This window comes from Carcharhinus amblyrhynchos, chromosome 2 (assembly GCF_965287045.1).
Source record: "Carcharhinus amblyrhynchos chromosome 2, sCarAmb.v2.hapA, whole genome shotgun sequence".
Taxonomy (NCBI): domain Eukaryota; kingdom Metazoa; phylum Chordata; class Chondrichthyes; order Carcharhiniformes; family Carcharhinidae; genus Carcharhinus; species Carcharhinus amblyrhynchos.
Window position 1 is genome coordinate 121,898,746 of NC_137325.1, and position 26,420 is coordinate 121,925,165.

General features: G+C 41.9%; 1 protein-coding gene across 8 annotated transcripts in view; it reads right to left on the reverse strand.

The window, feature by feature from the left end:
* Positions 1 to 26,420, reverse strand: part of pard3aa (par-3 family cell polarity regulator alpha, a) — an 800,310-nt gene that overhangs the window by 391,317 nt on the left and 382,573 nt on the right. For all 8 annotated transcript variants that reach the window (XM_080212204.1, XM_080212186.1, XM_080212194.1 and 5 more), the window contains exons 4-5: positions 12,067 to 12,242; positions 8,517 to 8,678 (exon numbers count right to left, since the gene is read on the reverse strand). In XM_080212204.1, the coding sequence (XP_080068330.1) occupies positions 8,517 to 8,678; positions 12,067 to 12,242 (338 nt within the window). The remainder of the gene's footprint in view (positions 1 to 8,516; positions 8,679 to 12,066; positions 12,243 to 26,420) is intronic.

Here is a 26,420-nt window from a genome sequence, read left to right on the forward strand (position 1 = left end):
GGCCTGAAGACCACAAGACATAGAAACAGAATTAGGCCACTTGGCCCATCAAATCTGCTCCACCATTCAATCATGGCTGATATTTTTTCTCATCCCCATTCTTCTGCCTTTTCCCATTAACCCCTGATCCCCTTACTAATCAATAACCTATCTCTCTCAATGACCTGGCCTCCATAGCCTTCTGCAGCAAAGGGAGTGTCACAGACTCACCACTCTCTGGCTGGAGAAATTCCTTCTCATCTCTGTTTTAAAGGATCCGTCCCTTTAGCCTGAGATTGTGCCCGCTGGTTCTAGTTTTCCTACTAGTGAAAACATCCTCTCCACATCCACTTTATCCAAGCCCTGCAGTAAGTTTCAGTAAGATCCCCCCTCATCCTTCCAAACTCCAACAAGTACAGACCCAGAGTCCTCAGCCACTCCTCATGTGACGAGCTCTTCATTCCAGGGATCATTCTTGTGAACCTCCTCTGGACTTTTTCCAAGACCAACACATCCTTCCCTAGATATGGGGCCCAAAACTGTTCACAATACTCCAAATGATATCTGAACAGAGCCTTATACAGCCTCAGAAGTACATCCCTGCTTTTGTATTCTATCTGTTCAGAGATTTCCTTGGCCCTGGCACCAAGAACGCAACATACCATCTTGGAGTCTCTTTCCTGGCCACAGAAACACCTGCCTGCGCCCCTGACCATAGAGTCCCCTATAACTTTTGCTCTTATTCGCCTCTTTTTGTCTGTTTGCCAGCAGTGCATGTCAGGTGGGGAGAGGGTGGGAATTAGAAATGCTGCATGACACCACGATAAATTGTGTAATATAAATACAATGTTCTCAACATGTTTTAGATGCAAACATACCATTGCTTAATACTGTATGGTGACTAGTGGAGTGCCCCAGGGGTCGGTGCTGGGGTATCAGCTATTTACCATTTATACAGATGATCTGGAGGAGGGAACCGAGTGTATGGTGTTGAAATTTGCTGATGACACCAAGATTGGTGGAACGGCAAATTGCGCGGAGGGTGTGGAGAGTCTGCAGAAGGATCTAGATGAGCTGGGCGAATGGGCCAGGAACTGGCAAATGGAATTTAATGTTGGCAAGTGCGAGGTGGTCCACTTTGGTAGGAATAATGGTAGGAAGGACTATTACTTACGGGGCGAAAAACTGCAGCAGGTGACGGTGCAGAGGGACCTCGGGGTCCTTGTGCATGAGTCGCAAAAACCCAGCTTGCAGGTGCAGCAGGTGGTCAGGAAGGCGAATGGGATGCTGGCCTTCATAGCGAGGGGGATTGAATATAAAAGTAGGGAGGTCTTGCTGCGGCTGTATAGGGCATTGGTGAGGCTGCAGCTGGAGTACTGTGTGCAGTTTTGGTCGCCGTACTTACGCAAGGATATTTTGGCCTTGGAGGGAGTGCAGAGAAGGTTTACTAGGCTGATACCGGAGTTGAGGGGGTTGAGCTATGAGGAGAGGCTGAATAAACTAGGCTTGTACTCATTAGAGTTTAGAAGAATGAGAGGAGATCTCATTGAGACGTATAAAATGATGAATGGGATGGATAGGATAGAGGTGGAGAGACTCTTCCCGCTCAGAAAGGACAGTAGGACTAGGGGGCACAGCCTCAGGATAAAGGGGGGGCGGTTTAGAACGGAGTTGAGGAGGAACTTCTTCACTCAAAGGGTGGTGAATCTCTGGAATTCTCTGCCCGTTGAGGTGGTGGAGGCTGCCTCGCTAAATATTTTTAAGACGCGGGTTGATGGGTTTTTGATAAGCGAGGGGATTAAGGGTTATGGGGAGAGGGCGGGAATGTGGAACTGAGCCACGACAGATCAGCCATGATCTTATTGAATGGCGGGGCAGGCTCGAAGGGCTGGATGGCCTACTCCTGCTCCTATTTCTTATGTTCTTATGTTCTTATGTATGGGCCACTGAAACAACTTGCTTGGGACACTAATAGACAGCTTTTAGACCACAAGGCACAAGTGACGAGCACTCAGGTCCTGCGCAGGTCAGCTGGCAAGGGTACTCGCAGACGTCTTCAACCTCCCTTTACAGCAATTTGAGGTCCCTACTTGCTTTAAGACGATAACCATCATCTCATTACCAAAGAAAAGCCAGGCAGTGTGCCTTAATGACTATCATCCAGTGGCTCTGACATCCATCATTATGAAGTGCTTCGAAGGGTTTGCCATGGCACAAATCAATTCCTGCCTCTCAAACTGCCTGGATCCACCACAGTTCGCCTATTGCAGTCCACAGCAGCAGCTCCTCCCCACCCCACCCCCAATCTCCTTGGCCCTACACTCAACACTGGAACGCTTAGATAACAAAGACATCCATGTCAGACTCCTATTCATAGACTACAGATCAGCCTTCAACACTGTTATTCCTATGAGATTCATCTCCAAACTTTGTGGCCTGGAGCTTGCCTCCTCCCTCTGCAACTGGATCCTTGATTTGCGAACTCACAGACCGCAGTCGGTAAGGAAAACAACACCTCCTCCTCCATGATCATCCTCAACACCGGTGATCTGAAAGGCTGTGCCCTCAGCCCCTCACCATACTCCTTATAGACCTATGACTGTGTGACCAAATTCCCCTCCGACTCAATTTTCAAGATTGCTGATGACACCACCGTTGTGGGTCGGATCTCAAACAATGATGACAGTACAGGAAACAGACAGCAAATCTGGTGAACTGCTGTGATGACAATATGCTCTCTCTCAATGTCAACAAAACGAATGAAATAGTCGTCAACTTCAGGAAGCATAGTTAAGGGCATGCCTCTGTCCACATCAATGGGGATGAAGTAGAAAAGGTCGAGAGCTTCAGGTTTTTAGGTGTCCAGATCACTAACAACCTGTCCTGGTTTCTCCATGCAGACATTATAGTTAAGAAAGCCCATCAATGCCTTTACGTTCTCAGGAGACTAAGGAAATTTGGCATGTCAGCTATGATTCTCACCACTTCTACAGATACACCAGAGAAAGCATTCTTTCTGGCTATATCACAGCTTGGTATAACTCCTACTCTAACTAAAATGGCAAGAAACTACAAAGGGTCATGAATGAAGCCCAGTCCATCACTCAAAGCAGCCTCCTATCCATTGACACTGTCTACACTTCATGGTGCCACGGAAAAGCAGCCAGCATAATCAAGGACCCTATGCACCCTGGACATACTCTCTTTCACTTTCTTCCATCAGGAAAGTCTGAGGACACGTACCAACCGACTCAAGAACAGCTTCTTCTCTGCTGTCATGAGACTTTTGAATGGGCCTATGTCACATTACGTTGATCTTTCTCTACACCCTAGCTATGATTGTAACACTACATCCTGTACTATCTTTTTTCCTTCCCAATGTACAGTCTGTCTAGCGTGCAAGATACAATATTTTTCACTGTATACTAACGCATGTAAATAAATCAAATCACACATAGATTTTAAAGCTACCACGGATTACACAATATATACAAAGCCACAATCGTTGCAGTAACACAAAGTCCCTTTAAATGCAGACTGGCTATATCAAAATACACATTCTGAACCCAAGCTATTATTCATGGATTTCTCCTCAGTCTCCCCAGATGATTGTCACATGGGAGTTCCCTAACTTTACTGTCAAAAAAAAATTTTAAAACCTTCTTTCACAACAATGTTTTCCATCAGCAGTTTATGTTTTGAAATTCAATCCAGGTTTTCCAAAAGACTCTTTTAAACAAAGCTTATTTCAATTCCTGAAAGAGAGCTGATGAACTGACTGTAAAGAGAGAGTATCCTGTGTTCAGGAGCATTTGGACAACATTATCCCTGTACCTCGAATCCTCATTCTCAGATGAAGTGTACAAATATTCAGGTGAGTCTTTCACCAAGATAACTAGTCAGAGTGATAGTACGTTACTCCCAACTTCCATTGCCATCTATGCTTGCATTAGAATTGGTGCATCCTGTTGGAATTCACGATGAGAATCATCTTGCAAAGCTGTCATCTGTACAGGCCTCACTGTCACTGTCAAAAAAACCTTTAAAAGTTCTCGATAAGAGAGAAGGGAAAATTATTTCATGAATCTATTACTTTCCATTATGAGACACATCAGCGGAGCAGTTCAACAGTTGGGGTATTCCCTATAATTGGGTACAAATGGCATGTCAGAATTGGCGTGCACATGTGTGTGTGTGAGAGTCTGTGTGTGTGCATGCACGCACAGTATGGGACAATTGTTTCAGGCAGCCAAACAATAAAGAAGCTACCAGGCATGAGTCAAAAGCTCCAAAATAGTACATATTCAACTGTGTGACCCCAGTGGAACAGAGCAAAAGCTGGTGCAGTAAGTTGTCAGAGCCCAACAAGGATCTCGGCACGTAATCCAAACCAATATAAATCAGCATGGACCAGCCTGTGCATCATTGTTAAAGATATCTTGAGGATTATTTTCTGCTTGCTAGAATCAAAATCATGCTTTTTGGCAGACTCAGGAGCAGAAATGTCTCTGCAGGAATCAAACTTGAGCATTCTTATTATTAGGATAGATCTGCACTGAGCAAGATAATTATGCTAAACTCTCCTGCAATGCTGAGAAGAGATTGCCCTCATGAAAGTTAGGGCAGCATACTGGGCATCACTGACTGTGAAAGACTTTCCTGGCAAAATAATTTAGACTTTAGAGGTCGAGAGTGAATCAATGGGCCAAAGCTAACTAAATAAACTCCAGCATGCCGAGTTTTTAATATTCTTTTCACATGATGCGAGCACGTTGGCTTGGCCGACATTTGTTGCCTGTCACTAATTGCCCTCAAGGAGGTGGCGGTGAGCTTCCTTCTTGAACTGCTGCAGTCCATGCGTTGAGAAACAGCAATTACGAAAGGGAGAAAAATATTCTGTCAAAGGCCAAGAAAAAAATAAAAGTTCACAGAAATGTTCTGAAAATTGAAAAACTCTTCACAAAAACTTATCACACAATCGATAGCAGAGAACCCAGCTATTGCTGGAAATCTGAAATAAAAATATTGGAAATGCTCAGCAGATCAGGCAGCATCTGCAGACAAAGAAACAGAGTTGCATTTCAGGTCATTGACTTTTCATCAAAATCTGAAACTTCTAACTTGGTTTCTCGCTCTCTCTTTCCACAGATGCAGTCTGACCTGCTGAGTTTTTTTTTTAGTATTTTTCATTTCTATAACAGCAGATTAGGAGGCCATTTAGTACCTTGAGGCCAATTTGCCATTCAATGGGATCAAAGCTGATCTGCAACCCAAGGCCATATACCTGCTTTTGCCCCAATATCCCTCTATGTCCAGAAGACACTGAACTTTAGACCTATGACCAGGGAGTACTGCTGTAATACACTAACATACCAAAGAAAATAACTTTGCAGTGATAGTTGGGGATATGTGCCCTCAGATACTGAGTTTTCCTTCGTACTGAAGAAATATGCCAACCATTGCAAAATTCATATTTGTTTTAATGCACAAACCACATGGACTATACAATAAGTCATGTAGGAGATACTTTGAAAATGAGTGAAGACCTGCACAAACACCTTCTGGGTTCAGGTGGGGTTTACTGACAACACAGCTTCATTTTGACAAACAGTTACATGAACCCTTAAATACATTCCAGACAGTTCACGAGTCACTTGTCCATAACTAATGGAGTGTTAGAAGATTATTTTTCGAGTGTACAAACAAGGTTTTCTTTCCTTTGAACAGCTGCAAAAAGGCAATCACAGCAATACTTGAAGTGAAATGTGGAAAAATACACACATATAATACCACCAAACAAAATATTTGCACAAGGCAGTCAACTGAGAGTGAGTGAGACTGAAGCCATTAAAGTTTGCAGTTGTCAAGCATTATTTCAAATCACACATACGGGATCCACACCAAGGTGCCACTCATTTGCTAGGAAATATCATGACTCAGTGGCTGGCCAAAACCACACGTAACGTACACAGTTCACCTGATAGGAACACACACACACAAATTCCCAAAAATTTCCAGTTGAAGGAAAAAATGTAATTTTTTTTCCAATCCGTCAGTGAGCCTAAACAAACCAATTGCAGAAACTTATTTCAGTAAACTGAAGTTTCTCAGTACAAAATCTGAAGTCACACACCAATATGAGTTTTGCAAATGAAATCTATTATAAAAACGTTCTCTGTTAAATTACGCCATGTGGATTATATGCGTGCACAGACTGCAAGTGTGTAGTATCAAATGCATGTTTAATTTCTCTTCTCACTGTGTGATATCACAGAATCTCTAAAGTGCAAAAAGAGGCCACTTAGCCCATCAAGTCGACACCAACTCACTACACAGAGCATCTTACCCATGCGCACCCTCCATTCTATTCCCGTAACCCCACACATTTACCATGGCTCATCCATCTAATCTACAAATCTTGGGATACCCAAGACACAATTTACCATGGCCCAGCCACCTAACCTGCACACCTCTGTCACTGCAGTCGCCAGTAAGACTGTAGAATAGAGTTAGTCCAATCGATTAAACGTTCATAAACTTAAAAGCCAGTATGAATTTGTTAAAATAATGCATGAGTAATCAATTTTAGTAATTTGCTCAAATAATAATGGGAATCAAAGGTAAATTGTGGCTCTTCAGTCCCCTACCTCCACCATAATACCAACTCTATCAGGTTGTGTGGGAAACGCTCAGAATGAGACATGAATATTCTGAGCAATGTTGCCCATAGCCTCAGAGGGGAAGGGCGATGTCAAGGAGTTTGGAGGATAAATGGGAGAACTGGACTGCAAAATCGGAGCTCGGAGATAGGGCTCTGAAAGAATGAGATTAAGGATTGGTGGGTTAGAGAGTGAGGGGGCTGGGGAAATTGGGTAACACAATGTGGAAAAAGATTGGCATTTGTATTGAGAATAGGGTAGAACATGGGATCAAGCATTTTCAGTGAAATCAGGAACAGCAATCATGTGGCTAATTAGGTCAATGCTGACTGCAAATTGAGAACAGTACAGTGGGTGAGCAGTGAATGATTGCTTCCACTGGTGGGTGAAAGGAAAAATGGGAGGATGGAGATTGAAAATTATAACTGGAAGAACCAAAGGGCAAGGGAAATGGAAGGCTCATAGCCCAAAGGTTATAAACTGTGGGATTCTTCCGTCCAAATTATTGAAATCAAGACCAGAACATAGTACAAAAGGAAAAGGGCTAATTAATCAAAAAAGAGGATTATGAAGGGATCTGAGTAGTGGTATGAGGTCACAACAGAGTTCCAGTATCAGCAGACTCACCAGGAATAGAATAGCTCTTTCCAGTCCTGTGCTTACCACCATTTTGTATTTAGCACAGGGAATATTTAGAAACACTTAGCTGAGGGTTAGGCGAGTGTGCTGCTGCGTTTGCACGAACGTTCCATTTGGGTCAAGTCAGCCAGTTTTTCTGTGCAAAATCCAAGCACTGAAGCACCCAGTTCAGGGCTATAACCTTAATACAAAACCAAGTCCCAACCAGAGTTCTAGATGATATTGTGCCTCTCAGGAGGTGGCTGCAGGCCTCTTAATTGCAAGCTAAAATCAGGAATCTTGCTATCTGTGGGGGCAGGGAAATCCAATCTGGAACCCCGACTGTACCATACATATATATGCCCATGTCCAGCAGCAACCCTTATAAAGTCAAGAGACATCATAGCCCTATTTCACAAGGGGCTTAAACATAACTGAGTCATTCATTTTCTTTTACTTCATTCCGTTATTACTTGCGCATAAAATTTAAATTTTGCGTAAAATTTAGATTTCGCACAATACTCTATCTGCAGAAATGGCCACAATCTTCCAAGTGCCATGAAGATAGACAAATTTTGCTCCTTGAGATAATGGAAACCTTAATGATGACACATCAGAGACTGCCTTTGTTATTGCAAAATAAAAATAGCAGATACAAATTGATTGCTCACAAAGCATTGTGACCTTTACAATGTACTGTGTAGAAATCCAGCCCATAACACTGCACTTCCTTCACTACAATGGAAGCTTTATTTTAATTATTTCAGCAGTAGGCTAGGGACAGGATGACATTAATGAACAGTTTGCTTTTGAATGAAGTAGAAAGTTGCATAACACTGCAAGTAGATTATAAACTGGCCATATCCTCACACTGCCAGGATAATGGGAGGATGTTGCTGAGAGAGGCAGGAATTATTTTTCCAAACTCACGTCACCTTTTGATTTCTGCTCAATATAAACTCATGGCAGAGGCTGGATTTGTGGGTAAATTCTGCCACAGACACCACATCATTATTCACACACATGTAGCTGGATCAAGTTACCAGGACTGTCTACAGCGAATCTGTGTAAATGTCAACATTAGGATGCAAGTTCTAATGAAGGGTCTGCAATACCAGGCAGGTTAACTGATGCTGGCGAACCTACCAGACATTTCCTCTCATGTCCTGTTTGGTTTCAGGTTTTCAGCACCTGCAGATTTCGTTGTTCACAAAGACACTGAATTGGTGATATTTCTTGGAATAGATTTCAGTAAATTACCTGCTCCTGCCGTTCCAGCCATTTGTCCACCATAGGATGAGTGGCACTTAAAGAAGATCGAGCATTGTCTCGCTGAAACTGATTTGACCAGTGGCCAGCATCTCTTGGTAAACTCCTGTAGTTGTCCTGTCCATTCATTGGATTCCGCTGCGTTGTCTCTTTCTGTATAATTCAGTAAACACAGTGACAGGTAATTATTTTGGTTTGAACTTCTTAAGCGGGCAACCAATAAGCTTTTATTTTGAATTAAGCCCAAGTTCACACACTTCAGATTGCCATCCAGACACAGCATTAAACTCGAGATGCATCAGAGTGTACAGGTTGTTGTTATTATGCAACCCTAAAGTAAAGCAGTCGCGATATACAGAATCCTATTTGATCTTGCTCCAGTGGTGGTGAGCTTTTTCCCCCATACAGGTTTTTGATGAATTGTGCCTGGTGATAAAGCAAGTTATAGATGATCTGTAAACTTAGGCTAGGATTGCTTAGGAATCCTCAAAGCCAAGAACAGATCTCTTAGGCATTGCTGTGAGCAATTTGGGAGAAAACAGGCAACACCAACAAGTAGCACTTTTGACAGATGGTGTCTCCTTCGAGGGAGCACTCCCTTAGTAATGCACTGAGTTGCTTGTCTAGACTATATGCACAAGTGTACACAAGGTTGAAACCAAGACCTTACAATTCTGGCATGTGGGTGCTATCACGGAGCTACGGCAAGCACTGTAGGATAAAGACACTCCCAATGTTTACAAAATGTCACTATCTCAGGACACTTTATGCACATTGTGGCTGCTAATGACAGATTAACTGGAAAGTCTTGTATTGTTAATTGGCTTGCTTTTACCTTGTATTTAATTTTTATATATTGTGTGAGGACACCATTGTACGATCAGGCCCAGTATTCTGAGTACAGTATGCCTTGTGATTGTCGTCATTACTCTACTCATCTACTCATTTAGTTTGCTGCATTTTCAAGTATCCACCTTCACTAACTGAAAACTGTTTTTTTAACTATATCCTGTATTAGTTGAGGAACTCTGTGGACTTTGTTCTTTCTTTGCTGGACTGAGTTACAGCTCTATACTGTACTGGACAGTACACGTGTTTGAGGAACCTGTTACAAATTTGCAAAGCAGCAATTTTAAAATCAGTTATTGTATGCAATCATCTCATTTAAATTTGTTATATTCAGTGATTTATTATGCAAATTATTTCAGCAATGAACGTGCAGTGCTGCAGGTGTATGGTACAGCTTTTCAATACATAATTAAATTTTCTGTGCAACAATCGTCCTTGGAAACCTAACTCTGGCTTTAGCATTGACTCCTATGGAAAGCCGTACTTCATTTGAAGTGATGATTTTCAGGAACACAATCATCACTAAGTGTGGACTTGTGGCACTTTTTGATGACTTATTCAAGTTGAACTGATAGTCACTGGAGACCGTTTTCTCCAGTGCCAGCAAAGATACTGTCTTTGAAGTAACACATCACGTTTGGAACTTTTATTCAAGGTAAAGAAGATCAAGACCCATCAGTCCCTAAACAAGTGCAAACACCCTCCTTCATAGTATGAACTTGCTGCCAAACTCAGTTTTCATGTCTTTTGACTAGAGTCTAGAAAGTCTTAATTCAATTATCTGATCTCACGGGCAAATGGTTGAGGGCATGCAGTGGAGAAAGAGTATTTACCCTATATACACATAATTAAAGAAAATCAATTTTCATTCCATGTAAACAGGGCTATGAAGGCAACAGGAGACTGGAAGTGGGTAAGAGATTTAAGCAGCAAATTTACACTGGCAAGTCACCAAATTGGCTATCTACGTCAAAGCTATGATTAGACTGATATTGCTGACCTGGGAATTATGTAAAAGTAGATAATTCAGCACATTCGCAGCAACTAAAGTAAGTTAGGTTTCAGAAAGAAGCCACCATTCGATTTATTTTAACCAAAATAGAGAACACTGGGGAGACATTAATCTGGTTTTCAAAAGTATGAAGGCTCTGAGAGGCGAAAATAAAGCTTTTCCTTGAGTGATGAATCAATGAGAAATTTGGAAGCGAGTAAGAAATATTGTCAGGAAAATGATAAAATAGGCAGAAAATTTTTTCACACAGAGTTTTAAGAGATTATGAAATGCTTTTTGTCACAATTGGTTACTAAGGCAGAATATAGTGCATGTTTTAAATGGAATGACACTAAAGGAAAGGAGGTGGTTGAATGCAATTAGTCATCCCCTATTTGCAAAACTGGCAGCATCTTGGGCTAAATGGCCTCTTTCCATGATGTAATATGCAAGATTCTATGAGTCTAGTGGAGAAAAAAAAATTCTTATCCCCAAACCAAAGTTGCTCTTCAACCTCTATTAATTAACAAGTCTACTGGATAGATTAATGAATAATTTCCACCTAGCTCAAACTGAACAACCACTTTTTCAGCTACACTTCAGTTCTACCTATTCATAACACTTATATTTTAGCAAAGGTGGCACTGAGATCAAACTCAGCCATAATCATATTGAACGACAAAGCAAGCTTAAAGGCTCAAATGACCATCTCATCCTATTTCTGATGTCCTTATAATGGAACCTCCATTATGCAGATTGTGTTTTGTAAGTAACTAAAAGCGAGACTCCCATACAGCACCTCTTTCCATTATAATTAACGGAATTTACAGTCAATCATCTGAACTATTTCAGCACCTCCTAGCCACCTCAGCTAAGTGCCTGCATTTTAACAGCATTGATGATTCTCAAAATCATTTTTATTGCTGCCTTATAAAATTTTGAAGCGCTTCCGACATTTTCAAACCAACTGATTGCTACACTTTAAGGCATGTTAACGATTGGAAGCTACATAAGAATGCAATTGGAACAAGGCTACATGTTGTGCTTTTCCCAAAAGGCCTCCACTGCAGACGTGAGGGCAGGTTCCACTGTAATAGAACTTGATTCAATCAGAGGATTGGAAGCAAAAAATAAAACATGTAGGATACAAAAGCTGTAGATTTCAAAAGCAGCAGGCACTGAATGAAGGAAAAGCACTGCACAAGGTTAGAGTCTGCTTGACAGCTATTAGGTTTTGAAGTAGGATTACTAAAGTGATATTTTTGAAAGTAAATTTATCATCAAGGGGTCAATATGCATCACCATTTTGTCAACAATTTATTACATTACTATTTTTAAAGCAGTGTTATCATAATTGTATAAATCATCCACTGTGATTAAGTAAATCGTACTTGCGCATCCTCCCATCCTTTCAAGAATACAGATTTTTATTCATTTAAAACGCCCTCAAAAAATTCAGGTAACGTATTCATCTTATTAATTTTATTTAGTTAGAAGTTCACTGGAAAATTCAATATCCGAGTCCAAGAAAATCGAGTGGTGTGGGTCTTTTGCTGCATGTTACCAAAACCACGACAGTGACAGTAATTCAAGAAAAGAATGTCATTATCTGTCGAGTGTTGTGGAAACCCCAGGACACAATGCAAGTGTGAGTCCTTGCTTCTTCCCAATCTAGAATTAAGAGCAAAACTGTGAACCCACCTTTTTTCTGTCAAGGCTGCTGGATGTTTGGCTTGGCTTTGGAAAGCCCGGTGTCGTAGACCAACGGGTAGGGTTTTTGCGCGAGGGCTCCGCTGGATTAAGGTTAGGTCCCGTTACAGAAGACAAAAGGCCAATCAGTGCAGGGTCACTGCTGCGTCTCACATGAAGTGGCATGTCTGATGGAGAAGAAAATAATTTTACCATTTTTTAATCATGATCTGTTTCTAATCATCAAAAGCTATAAAATCATAGTGATTGCACTCCATAATAAGCTATCAGTTGCAAGTGCTTTAAGACATGCTGAGGACATGAAAGACTACATAAATTTATGTTTTCAACTGCTAAAGATGAGGGAGGTAATGCTGCCAATGTAATGCACTTCCTTCATAAACCATTTCAAATGACTGGGAATTATTTATTTTTAAAACAAGCATTACCAACTCTATGACTAGCATATGAAATCGGGAAGGATGTCTTTCACACATAGTGCAATGAAAGATATCCACTTACGTGTCCATTACACGTAGAGTTTTCATTTTGTGGGGAGCTCTGCTGAGATGGTTTTGAAACAGTTACTGCAAAAGTTTTCAATTTCCCCTCAGAAATAGAAAATGATAACACACAGTTGCAAATATCTTCAGATGCTCATCCAGCTAGACCACCAGGAGGTCTCATCTTCAGTTCTGAGTTTCTCCTGTGTTAGCTGGTGTTGTAACATTACAATTGGCCTCAGCATTCTTCGAGACAAGGAGGGGGAAATTAAGTCAAATTTCTGCCACCAATCTCAATCCCATAAATCCTGCTGGAAATGGACAAGGACACCAGGTGGGGACAATACAGGCTAGATTATTCCCCAAGTGGATTAAACTATTGCCACTTAGTCGCGGCTCAGAACTTTTGCAAGGCACCAGAGGGCCAACTGTACCCCAGCAAGAGTTATTGTCTTGAGGATAAGGGACAGAGGAAGTTTAAAAAGGATAAAAGGGTATTACTTTACATTTAAGACGGGCTCCTCCACTGCATTATTCCATTTCAAGTTTGCTCTAATTCTGGTAACTACTAACAAAATTCTGAAATTAATGAAAGAATGAGCAGGGTAGCAAACTGGGACTTTTTTACAAATCTGCCATACGCACTAATCTGTTAGTGGCTATCATGGTCCGTGACGGTTCTCCGGCTGTTCCAAAATGCAAATCACTGACTGCAATGGCGTAACTGAGGCCATACAAGAGAACGCATTTAAATCTGGAACATCACTCATCAAAAGCAGCTTCCACATGTCCTACACAAGTTATTAGTATGAGCAACAATATTGTATGTTTCACAAGATTATCGTAGAATCTACAGCACAGAAGGAAGCCATTTGGCCCATTCAGCCTGTACTGACAGTGATCCCACCTAGGCCCTAGCCACATAACTCCACATATTTACCCTCCTTGTCCCCCTGACACTAAGGGGCAATTTATCATGGCCAGTCAACCTAACCTGCACATCTTTGGACTGCAGGGGGGAACCAGAGCACAGGGAGGAAACCCACACAGACACGAGCAGAACGTGCGAACTCCACACTGACAGTGACTCGAGGCCAGAAGCGAACCTAGGTCCCTGGCACTGTGAGGCAGCAGTGCTAACCACTGTGCCACCCATGTTTGTTACATCTATATAAATTAAACAAAATTCAGTAAGGTGAAGTGTAAATTTCAACAGTTAAAATAGTATGAAAATTCAAGGAAAGTACATGATGAATTTTTGTTGTGCCGACATCTGCTTAACAACAAAATAGGCCAAGCTATTTTGGGACACTGAACAATTCTGTTGGTAAAAATAAAGTGGATTAGACACAATGAGGTGAATTTTTTTTTATTCTGCCTGCCACAAGAATCGTAGCGGGTGAGGGGTGGACCACAGAAAGGTCCGTTGGCATTGGGCGGGATTTTTCAATTCCGGTGTGGGCACGGCTGGAAAATTCCACCCAACGCATCAGTGTTTATACTGACAGTGCTTCAATGATTGGATGGTCAAAGGGTCTATCTGCACGCGTCCAAACAGTTGAACCATTGGCAGCAGCAACATGAGGTCTGAATTGAAGCAGTCAATACCCATCGCTGATGATGATAGCTTGGCAAACTTGTGGAACTTGCATCAGATGAGTTACCAAAGCTGGCAATGAGCAAAAAAAGTTTGATGGACTTTTGGCCTGATGAGCAGCCCGAGTATCTTGAATTTGACCAGTCCACTCTAATATGCGTACTGACATCACAGCAACATACAAATGCGAGACTGAATTTGCAAAGTTTGTGGGTCTGAAAACGTGATGTGAGACCGAAGCTCTCCAGCTTAGAACTAGATATCACTTCATTACTTTTTCATCAAAAGCAGCATTATTAATCCCATTAATACTGATGATGGTAACGGAAAGCAGATAAAGAACAGTAGGTGGTCCATTGTGTCTTTGACACACTTAAATGGTCAGCAGAAGCAAGAGTTTGAGAAACAATCATCCAATACCAAGTTCACTATCCCCTTCTCCCAGCAACCAAACTCAATGTGGAAAACACATTAATACACAGGGCTTTCATGGCCATTCTAACAGAGAACCTTCACCACTAAATTTAGAAAGAGATCTGCACCACTCAACAACTATACTAACAAATCTATTCATCAATGTATATTTAATGCAATCAAACTAATGGATTCATCAAGCTAATTATCATCAAATTCATCATCACTCATACCAATTCACAGTACGATTACACACTGCTTTCACACAAATCCAACTGACCAGCTGAAAAGCAAAATTACCAAACTGGACAGCAAGAATGCCCACATTTTTGACATTTGTGGAACCTGCCTTAAGATAAGTAGTCATTATGATGTTTTGGGGAGGGTGGGGGTAAGGCAGTGACAAGAAATTAGACAGGTAAACACTGATCTCCTTCACCCCTCCTGTGGGATTTCCCATGGTAGATCATTCAGACCTCCCAAGTCCCTACCTTGACAAAATCCACCCTGTAATCAACTGAGGTCAATGGAAGTCATGGGGTGAGCTCTCCAATTCATTCCAAATAGTAGCAAGACACAGCTGAGCTCAATGGATACAGCAAGGCTATTGGCTTCAAGAACACCCACTGAGAACTAGCTGCACCTTTACCAAAGCTCTTCATGTAAAGCTACAACACAGACACTATCTGACAATACAACACATATACTATCTAACAATGTGGCAAGGCATGAGTTAGCTAGGTGAAAGAATACCCTTCACTTACCTGGAGAAGTACAGTTCCACCAACACTTGTGAAGGTCAACAGCATACATGACAGACAGCCTGTTCAATCAGCACCTCATCCACTGAAACATTCATTCCCTCAATTCACTGTCTCACCACTGATGGGACATGGCTGCAATGTGTACCATCAACAAAATGCACTGCACCAACTCATCAAGACTACTTGAACAATGCCTTTTAGACACATGATGTCAACCACCTGGAAGGACAAGTGCAGCAGGTGCACAGAACAGTGGCACCTGTAAGTCCCCTATCAAGTCAACTATATTACTGTCCCTTCAATGTTGCTAGGTCAAGTTCCTGGCACTCCCTCTCTAACATCACTGTGTGCAAAACTGCAACAGACTGCAGTGAAGAAAGTGACTTACCACCAGTTTCTCAAGGGCAGTTCAGGATAAACAATGAATACTGGCATTGCCAACAACATCTGCATCCCACTGAGGAAATTAAAAAAATATTTGCAGCAATATTGCACATCCTTGTGGTTTGACTACAGGATTTGCAGATCATTGGCAAAATGTCCCTGACAATGCTTTGAAGTTATCTTTATAGATATAATAAAACTGATTTCAAATATTGATCAAAAGAAAGACATGAAGCCATAGCTTTTTTATCTTGCACTCATTAGAATAAACTTGAGGATGCCAAATTTCAAACGATCATAACCATTTATGACAAAGGAGAAAAGGCTGCTGATTGGTTAGCAAGTCAACACCAATTTGCCAAGGCAATACCATGAAGAAAGAAATGGAAAACTGTAGGCTCTGAAGCTCTTAGGTAATTCAGACAAAGAACATAGCTTGAGCATATTCCTTTTCTTTGTAGAGAATGGACCCTTGCAGGTGAAAATACGTCACTTCTAGCTAGTGTAAATGTATCACATTACAAGTTTGACTGTTCATCTTAAACTGATTGTCACTGTAGCTATTAGCACACTTAGGATTGTTCAGTGAACCCTGCCCAATTGCAGGTAATATTAACGGTTTTATTTTGGTCTTTGCAAACATGGGTTGCTAGAGCTTGGTTTGCATTCTGCTTAATACAAACAACCAAAGGGCCATGTTATTTTATATGATCAATCAATCATTGGGGCAGGTGGCGGATGTACTTGGTACTTTTCTGGCACTGCAATTCATCCACAACATTGTTCAAATGCCCATGTTTCTTTGGACTGGCTCAGTATCCGATCATTGGAAAATGCCATTTGCACAGTCGTAGTGTGAAATGGCTTGCTTAACCTGTTGTTCAAGTTTGTGATATACTTTGCTTTTCCAGGAAAATTTGAGGTAGATCAGGTATTTTTCAAGACCAAAAGTGGCAACCTTAGGCCCACTGGTCATTTATATAATACAGTCAACAATGTTCTGACTCAGATAACCATTATCCCACGTGGTGCTAGTGTGTCAAGATTGCTGATGGGCAAATGGCAAGGGCTTTGCAAGATTGTTTATAAGGCCAATTTTGTAGCTTGTGGAGCTATATGGATCCCAACACATATATTGGTTGGTGAAGGTAGGCTTGCGGGAGACAGTGGTGAAGAACTTGTTAGCAGATTTCTCAGCTAGCAGATTGAGGAGAGGGAGCATGTTAGTCTGCTCCACCTCAAAAGTGAATTGGAGTGTGGAGTAGAGAGCATCAACATGTACAAGGAAATCCTTACATACAGCTGCAGATTCAAAAATGATGTATATATCATCTGTGTACTGGAAATATGTACAGAGTAGAATATAAGCTTCATTCCAAAAACAAATTTCTCATGAAAACCAACAAAAATGTTACTATGTACTGCACTCAGAGGGGGTCCCATATCTACACGAATTATTGGGCAGACATTGTGTCAGTAAAACTGAACTTGACTGCATGAATTGCTAAGTACTCAAGTTCAATGAATAGAGATTCAGAAAATGGCAGTCTATGTTGCTGTGATATAGAGATGTGGCGCAAAAGTGGATGGCTTCTTTCACTGGCATCTTAGTAAACAAGCTTCCAAAATCGAATGAGCACATTGGCAAGATGTTGCTTTCAATATGCAGATTGTATGCAATCTTTGCAAAGATGTAGGAATCCTTCACTACGTAAGTGGAAATCTCACTAAGAACTGGCTGTAGTAATTACCACAACCATTTGGCCAACTGATGCTGCGTAAATTCGGTCAGTGATAAAATACAGCGCAATGGGACATGCTTTTGAGAGTCTTTGGTTGCCTATACGTGTATGAATGTAGTGGGTCATGAGGATGAATCTTGACATATACATCACAAGACAGTGATTTCACTTAATCTTGAGTATGTATCCTTTGTGGTTTCAGAACATCTCCCTTTTTGAAAAACAAGAGAAAATGTGTTGGCCCCTATTTACCCTGGATCAGGTACAGTGACATACACCACAGAGAACTTACTGCATCTGTTCCCATAACACTTCACAGCACACTGATGGACAGTTTCAGCTTCCAAGACTGGAATAAGTTAAAATTAATGAGCCCCACAGACAGCCTGCATAGACTCAATTTTTGCAACTAATTTAATATATTTAAAATCAAAATTTATTAAAAACGGCTCTGGTAATGATTTGATCACAAACGTAATTTGGGCAGAGTAAAGTCAGTGTTCTATTTGCCATCGGCTGTATTGAATTCATTGCTACAGCTTTCTATCTAAAATGCTCGTTTCATACTTCAAGCACATGCCATTTCTTCCCACCACAGCCCATCTATGAAGCACTGGTATAAAATATTAATTTCTCAAAAGATTAGGCATGCATAAATAACCTTAGAAGTATTTACCGCATAAAAATTTAAATGCCCAATAGAATTTCTTTCAGACAAATTACAACTAGATTTTTCAAAACTGGGTTTTTTTTCCAGGAGACGCTGTCGAAGCTGGGGAATAAAGGATTTCAGAAAACGCTGTGTCTTCAGAAGAGGTAGCCAAACATCCCTCCAGTTTGTGCAACAAATGAGGCAACAACACAAAGGCCACTGCAGTGCTGGAATCCAAGTACGACAGAGGCAGAAGATTCTAAGGTTAAAAGTTTATTGATTAGTCACAATTATTGCAATGATGTTACTGTGGAAAATCCCCGAGTCACCACACTCCGGCGCCTATTCAGGTACAAGGAGGGAGAATTTAGCATGGCCAATCCACCTGACCAGCCCATTTTTCAGATTGTGGGAGGAAACCTAAGCACCCGGAGGAAACCCACGCAGAAATAGGGAGAACATGCAAACTCCACACAGACAGTGACCCAAGCTGGGAATCAAACCCAGGTCCCTGGCGCTGTGAGGCCCTGACACCCTGAGACTCTCACCTGCAGGCTCTCAGTTTAGTGGGGAGGAGGGGTTTCATCAGGGATGGTTTTGATGACAAATAGGATCAGTTATGGAAGTTATCAATCTCAGGATTGATTTCAGCTGCATTCCCCGCAACACTGACAAAGATAAATTCTGCCTCGTTACTTAATTCCTTTCAGTTTGGAAGGTTTCATTGACTTTTTCCTCTTGTTTACGTCCTGGTGTGAAAGCTATTGTATTCGTCCAAGTGCCCCATTTATATGCATTTTAAGGTTTTCTGCTTTGTGGGTGACACCTTCACTTTTCTTCCCTTCAATAAATTTTTTTCTCGAGTTGCACACCACCTGAAAATTTGGAAGCAATGGCATCAAGGGACAGATTTGCAGCGTGTACTGTACACATAAGACAGGGTATCATTTAAACGCGGCGTAATTTAGGAGGAATACGCACGCACAAGGATCACAGAGCTGTGTTGCCTGAGGACAGCGGAGCAGGAAGATCAGCTGTTCCTGATTCTGAACACATGCAAGGAAATTGGTGCCAGAAGGTGGCCACCCCACAGGTAGAAAGAAATATTGAAGTTGAACGCAGGAAACAGGTGACCTCTCCTTAAACGCTGAGCGGGGTGGCGAGGAAAATATGTAAAAACCTTGTGGATCTGGATTTATTAAGTGGGCATGCAATCATTGATGCCAAAGCTAAAAACAAGGATCAGGCACAGTGCAGAGTATTCATGAGCAAATATCATGGTAAGGCAAAGTTCATTACTCATTGGGAAGTGTGCCAGTTCCAGGAGAACAAGCATTTATTAAGTAGTGAGAAACTCCACATCAGGACTGTTTGCCAACCATCAGTGTAAAGCTCAACCGCTGCATTGTTTCTCCAGGAGCAAAGCAGCGAATGAAACGGAGAGGGTGCAAACATGTCTGGAAATGGAAAGCAGACAACTGGAACTTGCTACCACAGAGTAGCTGATGTGAAAAGCTGTGTTTAAGGGAAGATGGATAAACACAGGAAAGAGAAAGGAGTAGAAGAATATGCTTACAGGGTAACATTAAGTAAGTAGGAAGGAGGCTGCTGAGGAGCATAGTCTAATTGGGTCAGAATTGCCTGTTTCAGTGTGCAATTTCTATGTAATTCCACATACATTGAGGTCCATGTTGCTTGCCTTCAGTATTTTTTTAACCAGTAACCTTCCCTTAGTTATAAAATCAGCAACTCACTAATAACTCTGTGGAGAAGCCGGTGTTGGACTGGGGTGGGCACAGTAAGAAGCCGCACAACACCAGGTTTATTTGGAATCATGAGTTTTTGGAGCATTGCTCCTTCGTCAGGTGATGAAGAAGCCGCGCTCCAAAAGCTTGTGATTACAAATAAACCTGTTGGACTTTAACCTGGTGTTGTGAGACTTCTTAATGTGTTCACTAATAGCCCAACAACATTCAACTCCTTTTGCAACTTCTCTAAAGCAGGCCACACAAGCCAAAGGCAAGATCATGATAACATACAGGAAGAACAAACTACAAGTTACAGGTAACAATTGTGCAAAATGAATACCAGGTAACTATCACACCATACACAAGAAAGCTCAGCCACATTCTCTCAATTTTTAACAACACTATCAGTGCCATATTGGCTACCACCTTGGGGTCACTATTAACCAAACGTAGACTGAACCAGTCGTATCAACACCATGGCTACAACAGCCTCGTGACAGGTGACTCACTTCCAAATACCTCAATTTCACGACTGCCTGCAAGACTCAATTCAGGTCTATGAAAGAATACTTCACGACTCACTTTAATTAGTGCAATTGCACTTAATACACCAAGTGCAAAAGCATTCAGGCAAGCATCATTCACTCAATCTGTGCCACCACAGGATGTGTTGCATCAGCTCATCAAGGATCACATCTACAGCAGGGTTTCTCAATGAAGGGTTTGAGAGAGGTTTTCAAGAATGATAAAATAAAAATAATAAAAAGTTGACTTCCCAGCCAACCAGCTCCCTTTCCTCCTGTATCATAAATTGTGACCTTTTGAAATTTGACATTCTTGGGATTGTCCTGTTGAGTGCAAGATTAAAAACTTCAGCAACATGTTTCTCTTTTCAGCAATATTCCAGTTCTACACTACCAAGCAACTCTTTAAAGAAGAATGCTGTGTTAAGCAGGTGCTTTGCTAATCATGGGAGATGCTTCCCGCTTTGCAATTGTGCACTAAAATTTGTCAAGTGGTCCAGGTTCAAATCCCAGGCTTTTAGACGGCTCATTGACCTGGTGGTATTGTGCTTGCTTTGGGGCCGATGTTGAGGTTAATGGAATGGTCCCAGATTTAAATCCCTCCTAATTCTCACTTGAGGCCTTCAAAGGAGAACTCGATAATTTCCTGTAAGAAAAGATTTGCAGGGTTAAGGAAAAAAGGCAGCAGAGTGGGTATAAGTGGATTGCTTGTGCAGAGAGCTAGCATGGACAAGATGGGCCAAATGGTATGCTTCAGTGGTGTAACCATTCCATGATGCTAACGGACCAATCTGTGTCAGAACAAGTTGAGATGCCCTGTCAATCAAGGGATGTAGTCAGATAAAAATGAATCAAAGTCAAGGTCTCACTCTCTGTTTTCACATGTATTTTGGTTGATGCAAGGAGGGAAACAGGGAGGGAAAGCAGAGGAATAGACATCAAGTTGGTCCACACGCAAAGCAATTAACGCTTGGATGCAAGTGGTAGAAGACCCTGGAGGGAGGCCCAAGAGTAGGACACTGAACAATGTTCATCAGCAGCTGACAAGTCTTAGGTCTGTGCTGGATGGTTACACAGTAAGAAGTCTCACAACACCAGATTTAAGTCCAACAGGTTTATTTGGCAGCACAAGCCACTAACTTTCAGAGCACTACCCCTTCATTGGGTGAGTGATGAAGGGGCACCGTTCTGAAAGCTAGTGGCTTGTGCTACCAAATAAACCTGCTGGACTTTAACCTGGTGTTGTGAGACTTCTTATTGTGTTTATCCAAGCCCAATGCCAGCATCTCCACATCATGGATGGTTACAGTCATTGCACAAAAGCCCAAAATTTTGAATGCATTTATTTACAGGTTTTTGGGACCAGCGAAAGAACGTGGAATTTGAGTGCAAAAACATTGCTCAAGACAAAAACTTGTTGCAATGATTGCTGTTCAACTCAAGATTCTAAATTTCTTCAAAGAGGCACAATCAGAAAAAAACAAAGAATTAAAGCATTAGTTATTAGGGGGAGTTTTCAAAACCTTGGTTGGAAATGCTAGCTTTCAGAAAGATCTTAGGAGGAAGAACTGAGCATAACAGGATTAGTCTTGGTAGATAAAATGTTCAAGGGTGGAGTGAGTCCAGAACTTGGGGTCATAGTTTGAGGATAAGGGGTAAACCTTTTGGACTGCAGTGAGGAGAAATTTCTTCAGTCAGGGAGTTGTGAATTTGTGGAATTCACTGCCACAGAAAGGAGTTGAGGACAAAACGTTGTATGATTTCAAGAAAGTAAATATTGCCCTTGGAGCTAAAGGGATCAAGGGATATGGGGGGAAATCAGGCTATTGAATTTGATAATCAGTAAATGGTGGAGCAGGCTTGAATGGCCTATGCATGCTGCTATTTCCTACGTATGTATCAAAGTAAGTCAACAGAGTGTCAAAGATGTTCTGGGAGAAAATTCCTAAGCATCGAACCTGAACAGTTAAAGGCACAAACATTAACCATTGGACCACATGGTGGCTCAGTGGTTGCAATGCTACCTTATGGTGCCAGAGACCGGGGTTCGATTCCCAGCTTGATCACTGTATGGAGTTTGCGCATTTGGTCTACGTCTGTGTAGGTTTCCGCTGGGTGCACCAGTTTCCTCCCACAGTCCGAAAGAGTTAGATGCATTGGCCATACTAAATTCTCCCTCAGTGTACCCGAACAGGTGCTGGAGTGGGGTGAGAAGGGGATTTTCACAATAACTTCAGTGCACTGATTTGATTTGATTTATTATTGTCACATATATTAACATACAGTGTAAAGTATTGTTTCTTGCGCACTACACAGACAAAACATATCAGTCATAGAGAAGGAAACGAGAGAGTACAGAATGTAGTGTTACAGTCATAGCTAGGGTGTAGAGAAAGATCAACTTAATGCAAGATAGGTTAATTCAAATTTCTGGCAGCAGCAGGGTAGAAGCTGCTTTTGAGTCGGTTGGTACGTGACCTCACATTTGTATCTTTTCCTCAAAGGAAGGAGGTGGAAGAGAGAATGTCAGGGGTGCATGGGGTCCTTAATTACACTGGCTGCTTTGCTGAGGCAGCAGGAAGTGTAGACAGAGTCAGTGGATGGGAGTTTGGTTTGCATGATGGATTGGGCTACATTCACAACCTTTTGTAGGTCCTGGCGGTCTTGGGCAGAGCAGGAGCCACACCAAGCTGTGATACAACCAGAAAGAATGCTTTCTATGGTGCATCTGTAAATGTTGGTGAGAGACATAGCTGACATGCCAAATTTCCTTAGTTTTCTGAGAAAGTAGATGTTGGTGAGCTTTCCTAACTATAGTGTCGGCACTGGGGGACCAGGACAGATTGTTGATGATCTTGACCCTTTCTACTTCATCCCCATTGATGTAGACAGGGGCATGTTCTCCTTTACGTTTCCTGAAGTCGATGACAATCTCATTTGTTTTGTTGACATTGAGGGAGAAATTATTGTTGCCGCACCAGTTCAACAGATGCTCTACCTCACTCCTGTACTCTTGTCTCAGCATTGTTTGAGATCCGACCCACTACGGTGGTGTCGTCAGCAAACTTGAAAATCAAATTGGAGGGGAATTTGGCCCAACACTCATAGGTGTACAAGTAGTATAGTAGGGGGCTGAGAACACAGCCTTGTGGGGCACCGGTGTTTAAAATGATCGTGGATCGTTGCCTATCCTTACTGATTGTGGTCTGTGAGCTAATGTAAACCTACTTGTTACACTAATAGATACATTTTAAAACTTGAAAAATTTAAACCATGGCACAAGGGGAGGCTTACAGAGAGGGAGAACAAAGTGGGTGAAGATTGTAGGCCTGAAGATTACAGAGATAGTGTGGCAACTCCATGAAGGGATTAAAAAATTGGGGAGCTATCTATATTTTAGCACATTTTTCTGCTTTTTTCAATTCACAGTTTCACCACAAAACTCCAGTCTTTACCCAAATTCAGTTTGTTACAGTCACTTTTGAATTCCACCGTAAAGACCCAGATTGAGTGAACTATCCCACCCTCCTTTCAAAAAGGAAGCATTTCACCTTTGATCTGCACTTCGAATGTCAAGATTGGGAACAAGTTCCATAACCCACTCTCCAACAATGTCACTGGAGCTCTTCCAGGGCTTCTAAGTTGGAAAATATCTTATGTGGCTGTGAATGTTTCCTCAAATAAGATATCCTGGCTGTTCATCAAACTATACTTTGTAGTGGTAATAAATATATGGATTTTTTAAGTTGGGCTCAAACTTAAAGTCACATTTATCACTTTTAAGTTGAGGTAATACTTCATCTAGATGTGTGAATATGCAAAGCTCTAAGCACTTCAAACTAACTGATTGATGAAAGTGAAGATAATGTGATTTCCAATTAAAATCCGGTGAACTAGTTTTGATATCTCGTTTATACTGCAGAACAACTTCCAAATGAATCAGTTCCACAGTACAGTGCTGCACAACCCACTCATTTCAACATGCTGATCCTGACTTAGCCATTTACAGTTTACATTAGTTAGACTTTCAAGGGGAAATACCATGATATGAGATTGTATCCAAGTTTATTCTATCATGGAACATGGCCATTACTGCAAGGTCAACAAACGTTGCCGACCTTGAATTGTCCTCGAGGAGTTAGTGATGAGCCTCCGTCTTTAACTGCTGCAGTCACGCAGATGTAGATGTGCACGTGCAGATATGCACATGCCCACATGCACAGTGTTAGGAAAGGAAATCCTGTTCCAGGATTTTGACCCAGTGACAGTGAAGGAATGGTGATATAGTTCCAAGTCAGGGTGGTGTGTAGCTTGGACTAGAACTGTCAGGTCATGGTGTTCCCATGCTACTCTTGTCCTTCTAGATAGTAGAGGTTGTGGATTTAGAAGGTACTTTCGAAGGAGCCTTGGAAAGTTGCTGCAGTGTATCTTGTAGATGTTGCAGACTGTTACCACTGCACATCAGTAGTAAAGGGAGTAAATGTTTAAGGTGGGCTGATTTGTTCTGGATTATGTTGTCCAATCAAGTGGGCTGTATTCCATCAAAGTCCTGACATGTGTCTTACAGGAGGTGGACAGTCGTTGGTGAGTAAGGAGAGAATTTACTTGCCTCAGAATTCCTAGCCTTTGACCTGCTCTTTTAGCCACAATAATTGCAATGGCTGGCTCGGTCCATTTTCTGGATATTTTGTTCCCTAGGACATTGATTTTTTTTGGGGGGGGGGAGGGGTGGTGTTGGGTTCAGCAACAGTAATGCTATTCAAAGTCATGGGAGATACTTGGATCCTATCTTGTTGCAGATGGTCATCGCCTGGTATTTATGTGGTGCGAATGTTATTTCCAACGTACCAGTTCAAGACTGAATTTTGTCCACGTTTTGCTGCACATGGACACCATTTGCTTCAGTATCTGAGGAGTTGTGAATTGTACTGAACATCATCCACAAACATCCCCACTCCTGACCTTATGCTGGAGGAAAAGTCAATGGTAAAGATGTTGAAGATGAAGAGGTTTCGGACACTCCCCTGAGGAAATCCTGCAGCAATATCCTGGGATTGAGGTGATTGACCTCCAACAATGACAACTGTCTTCCTTTGTGCTCCCACCAATGCATAATTTTACCCCTGATCCATTTAACATAAATTTTGCATGTGCTCCTTGATGCCACCACACAACCTGCCTTGATATGAAGGGTGGTCACTCTCACTTCACCTCTTTTTTCCACGTTTGCATCAAGGCTGTAATGAGGTTCGGATCCAAGTGGTCTTAGTGGAATCCAAATCAAGTGTCACTGAGCAGATTATGGCTGTGTAAGTGCCACTTGATAGCACCGTCAATGACACCTCCCAGCACTTTACAAATGATCACGGCACGGACAGCACAGTGGCACAGTGGTTAGCACTGCTGTCTCTTGGCACAGGGACCTAGGTTCAATTCCCACCTCAGGTCGCTGTCTGTGTGGAGTTTGCATATTCTCCCCGTGTCTGGGTGGGTTTCCTCCAGATGCTCCGGTTTCCTTCCACAGTCCAAAGATGTGTAGGTTAAGTGCACTAGCCATGCTAAATTGACCCAAGTGTCAGGGGGATGATGGTTGGTGCAGGCTTGATGAGCCAAATGGCCTCCTACTGCACTGTAGGGATTCTATGATCAGCAGGAGGTTGATTGGATGGTTATTGGTCAGATTTGGTTTGTCCTGCTTTTATTGGAGAGGAGGTAATTTTCCACATTGTTCTAGGTGCCAGTATCTCAAGCTGCAGTCGAACAGTTTGATCAGGCATGTGACCAATTTCTGGTGCACAAGTCTTCAGTAAAATTTGTGGGACATTGTCAGGCCCCATTGCCTCTGCAGAATCCATTGCATTCAGTTTTTTCTTACGAAGAGAATCAAATTGACTGTAGACTTGCATCTGTGAAGCTAGGGAGATCAGGAAGAGATGGATCATCCACTTGGCATTTGTGGCTGAAACATGGTTGCAATTGCTTCAGCATTGTTTGTTATACTCTCGAGCTATGTTTTGAAGAATCAATGCAATTCAACA